At 44.2% G+C, this 5,000-nt stretch overlaps 2 protein-coding genes across 4 annotated transcripts in view; both read right to left on the reverse strand.

The window, feature by feature from the left end:
- LOC118310135 (transcription factor HES-5-like) overlaps positions 1–256 on the reverse strand; it is a 1,481-nt gene extending 1,225 nt beyond the window's left edge. Inside the window, exon 1 of the mRNA XM_035632959.2 lies at positions 1–256. This exon is cut by the window's left edge and continues 1,225 nt beyond it. Coding sequence (XP_035488852.1) covers positions 1–155 — 155 coding nt within the window. The 5' untranslated portion in view covers positions 156–256.
- A 3,821-nt stretch (positions 257–4,077) lies between these two features.
- LOC118309929 overlaps positions 4,078–5,000 on the reverse strand; it is a 9,752-nt gene continuing 8,829 nt past the window's right edge. For all 3 annotated transcript variants that reach the window (XM_035632588.2, XM_035632585.2, XM_035632589.2), the window contains one exon: positions 4,078–5,000. This exon is cut by the window's right edge. The gene's annotated coding sequence lies outside the window, so the exon portion shown is untranslated.

Raw genomic sequence — 5,000 nt, forward strand, 5'->3', positions numbered from 1 at the left:
GAGTCTGGCTGCTGTTGGACCAACTCTGGAGCCAGGAGACACTTGAGCTGCTCGATGCTGCTGTTGATTCGCTCTCTGCGTAACTTCTCCACCAGAGGCTTTCTGACCTTGTGGCTCAGAGTCAGATGCTCCTGTGCAGTGATGGTAGGAGCCATGGCTGGATCTGCTCTCTGCTGGCTCCATCCCTCCTATTTATAGTCCCACATCTCCATATGAATGTGTGAGTCTGGGTCCCACTGCACTTTCTCACAGTCCCTCGGCCAATCGCAGAGCTCGGGGGAGACAATGAGGGCTGCTGGACACTGAGTGGAGTTAATGCCTGAGGGACAATGGTGAGATCTCAGGGGAACAGGTGGAGGACTGAGGGTGGATGTGGGAAAGTGGTGACCCTGTAGAGAGCAGGTCTGCTGCCTGATGCTGGACCAAGACTCGTCGCCACATCACACGTGTGAAACCAAAGACTTCACTTCACCTCTGCTCTTTAAAATGTCACTGAATGAACCTGGGATTAAAAAGCTTGGACTGTTCACAAAGTGTCTGAGGTCGAGTGTAGAACTGATCTGAACCTCGTGGGTGTGAATTATGATCTAAAACTAAATTTATTGTAAAATGAAATAAATGTTTCTGAGCAGAATGTTTGTGACAAAGTCTTCGTGGAGTCCAGATGTTCTGTGGTCGTAGAAAGTTGTTCAGTTTCCCTCATTGAAAACTTCAGTCGGTTCACAACTAAAGGATCTGAACCAGAGACAGAGTCTGACGTCACGACCATCTGGAGCTGCACGTTTTCACACAATCCTACAAAATACAAGACAAATATTCCACATCTTCAATCTGCACTCGCAGAAAATGTAACAATCCAGTGAAAACCAAGTTGTCGTCTCATCTAACGGATCAACATCTCACACGCTCACGAGTCGGAGGTTTGCGACAGCTGCTTCCTGAAGTGTGCCGAGACCCTCGGGGGCACGAGGAGGCGGAGTCTGGGATTAATAAGCATCATCAACGTGACCTTTGACCTGTGACTCACAGGTTTCCCACGCTCCGTCCATCAGAGGCACCTTCAGGAACATGCACATGAAAACTCTTCTGCTTCCTCAGATAAAAGCTTCTCAAGATATCATGTGGAAATATTCACAATTAAAGAAGAGTAATTAGTCACATTCTTGGAAGAATAATAAAAATGTGTCTTCGTGCACAGCAAGATATTTCTTTCCTTTAAGTTTCGTGGCTTCATTTAGTGAAACTTTGGAAAACAACAGATGCATCTTGAACTTCATCGGCCACAGTTCAATAAGTAACTGCCACGTTGCAACAGGATATCTAAGGATATTATAAGAATATTATCACATGTTGATGATGAACTGTTGGACATTGTGTGAAACATCTGTGTGTTTGGGGGCGGAGCCTGTCGTCGCTCTGTGAGCGAGTTCTTCTCTGGTTTCCCACAATCTGTCGTTTCACTGGAGGAACAACACAAGAGGCCTGATGTCCTTTTATTTCATAAATCTTTTGCAGGACTCTTTGTGTCCACTCATTTTGTCTTTTCCGTCTGAACTCCTTCTCTCTCCCGTGGGGAAACACTCTGCTCTGGTTCCACATCACTGTTCTTTACTAAAGGATCAATACGTACAAGTTTAATAAGTGTGTCTCATTAATATGCATCACATCAGCTGGGATGTGGAGAAATGATTCAAATGAACTGTTCCACATCACGACACATTTCATCAAATCAATTCGTTTTTAATTTCAGATCAGGTTTGATTAATATTGTTACTGTTTCATTCATTTTATATGAATCTAATAAAACTTCACACAGGGTCAGTTGACTAACTTTTTCAGATATTGTTCATATATTTAATTTGACATGGTGAATTATAAATACATAGATATTAATGAATCTCAAAATCTATCTAAAAATTGTTTTGTGTATTTTATGATACACCCTTATACTCTAATTAAATATTGTCAGAAGTTATTCTACAGAAAGCACAGAAATAAGGCAAACAATTTATTTCCATGGATCCTTGATATCAACAGCATCCATCCAGACGTCTGCACCACTTCCATGACACCGATATTTAATATTTTGTTTTTGTAAAAGGGACGGACCGACTACACCTTCATGTGTGTATGTGAATGTATCTAATAAACTGGGCTCCGAGGTCACTGTTCATGTTTGACCCAGAAAGCGTGTCCGACATTTAACCCACGAGTAAAAACACAAAACCACCGTGTCGTAGCTAATTAAAATCTCTTTATTACAATCACATGTACATCGTCATATTCCAAAAAGCTTGCTGTGGCGGACAAACAGATGGAGGTGGTGTCGCAGGCCGGGGGGGGGGGGGGGTCAGATGGAGCAAAACAAAGTGTTGAGTTCTGCAGCAGCAAAGCGTCTCCGCTCCAGTGTGCTTTATAATTCACATCACATGAGGACGCCAGAGCTATTTTCAGTTCTCTGTGTTCCTGTGATACGTGAGCAAAGAGAGTGGGGGGGGGGGGGATTCTCTCTTCGTCGTCATCCATTATTCAGATAGTTTGAGTCACAGCCCAGAGAGAAGGAGGGAGGGAAGATTCCACCTCGCTCCCCGATCTTCTTGCTCTGCAGCTCCTCCGGCGTCAGGTGGAAACATGGACGTCACCTCGTCTCGTCCGTTCGAGCACCGTGATGCTAAAGGACCGACTCAGCGTCGCAGAGCTGGAAGCACAAGGAAACTGCAACTAAACCAAATCCACCTTTCCCAAGCTCCAAAGCTGTCGCTCAGATTCAGACGAATCCACCGCTCGGGCCTGGTGACGTCACTTCACCAGCTCTGAATCATCTGAATCACACGTCACCGATTTCTCTGAGTCGGCGCTCAAACTATTTCCCTAGTTCGAAAAAAAACAACAACCGACCCACTCAGAGTTTAGCAGGTGGGAAAACTAATGGGAAGAGTTAAGTGAACGGACCACAGCAACCGTACAGTGTGTAATATTTAGAAGAACTTGAATATATTGTCCATAACTATGTTCATATAAGAGTTAAATATAGTCACATGAGGTCGACCGACCTCCGTGTGAGTCTCCATGTTTCTATGTCGTGTTGAATACGCTTCTTGAACTAAACGCTCCAGAATACGTCGCGTTCACGTTGAATTATCAGACGCTGACGGAAACAGGAAATGGAATCAGCGGTGCGCAGTGTCCCCTGTCGGTCGCTCAGCTGGTTGAAGTTCGACACTTTACCACCAGATGTCGCCGCTGGGTCTTTAACACAGCTTCTGTACCGAGCGTCACTTCATCTTTCTATTCTGCAGCTCGCTTATTTTAAATGTCATTATTCATACGTCTGTGCTTTTCCTACTGCGGCGTATCAACACAGTTAGCTCGTTAGCTAACACGTGTTAGCTCGTTAGCTAACGGGATGTGTAAGTTGGACAGCTCTGGAGTTACTGATGACTGGGTTTCGTTTGTTTAAGCCCAACTTGTCTTTAGAGACAGCGAGATCTTTTGGTCCGCCGCCGCTGTTCCAGACCCCAACAACCATCGGATGGATTTCTATGAGATTTCAGCGTCTACACCCGTTCAATAAATCATCTTAAACCATTTAACGCGACATCTTTGGACTTGTTTCCTTTTGCTTCCAGGTCTTTGCGTACCGAGGCCGAACGTGTCGTTGAGCGATCTCAGTTCAAACTCTGCGATGATCCATCTGCAAACCAAACTCTGGAGGAGACGAAGAGCAAGAAGATTCCTCTGAAACGCCCCAGTGGTCCTTCAAGAATCCGTGTTTATGGATGCCACGTGTCACACAGCCATGTGGTGAATGTTAAACTTACTAATACTACAAAGTGACTCTCTACAGAATCACATGATTGAACCGACTGGCGTCCGGTCACTGACCTCACCTTCACCTGCACCTTCTGACAAAATCAATATGTACATGTCACAATGACACAAAACAACAGTAAAGATCAATTTATCCATTTAAAGAGACAATAATATTCACAATTCGTGTCCACTCTTTCTAAAATGGCAAAACTAAGTTTGGCCAGTTTTTAAGTAAATTAAGTTGCTTTTGAAAATCATAGAAACTGTTGTCATTTTTTTTATATAACCATCACAAGAAAAATATTGAAATGTGTCCAACACAATGACAATAAACATTTTTTTCCTCCATAAATTACTATGATAGCTCATAAAGAAAACATTGACACACACAGTCGTTCTATCTACAGTCGTCCCACTGGCCTCGGTCCCTTGTACACAAAGGTAGGGAAAACTTTTAAGTATAAAAAATGATGTGCAAAAGTTTTCTTAGGTCCCTCTCATGGAAAACAACACAGAGAAATAATGTTAATATCTACATCACCTTCACTCTGACCGCTTCAGACTGCGACTCGTCACCTTTGTGCATCTGTTTGACTTCAAACGAGAGCTGACAGGTCGCGTGCACAACACCATCATCGTCATATTAAAACTAGCTTGAGGTAATATTGCACATTTTCCCAAACAGCAGACCTGGAATCAGTAGATTCCAGATTTGCTCATGTTCCTTCTCGTAGTGGAATGTCTTCATGACTTTATAGCGTCGTCTGCAGCAGTCGGGACGATCTAACGTGAAGCGGATTCTTCTTTATCTTTGAGGAATCGCTGCAGATTTCAGTAAACATGCACGAGCTGTTACCTGGGCAGGTACAGTAGATGTGTAAACATCCTGCCGACAGTAAAGACGCCAGCAGGAACACGGAGCCATGAAACCATGAGGAGGCAAACGGATGATGCTGCATTCACGCCATGTCAGCAGGACAGTGAGGACGTTCACACATTGCGCTGCTTTGTGACAACCCGCTGCTCAGTGGAGTCGGTGTTCAGCAGCCTGGGTCGCAGCACGGTATCGGTATCCGTCTTCTGTCATCGGATAACTCAGCTCTAAAGTCCTGGTTGTAGCAGGAAGTTGGCACAATTAGCCCAGACTGAATAATCGAACTCTGGAGAATTCATATTTTGAGGAGGGA

This window comes from Scophthalmus maximus, chromosome 6, assembly GCF_022379125.1.
Source record: "Scophthalmus maximus strain ysfricsl-2021 chromosome 6, ASM2237912v1, whole genome shotgun sequence".
In the NCBI taxonomy this organism is placed as follows: domain Eukaryota; kingdom Metazoa; phylum Chordata; class Actinopteri; order Pleuronectiformes; family Scophthalmidae; genus Scophthalmus; species Scophthalmus maximus.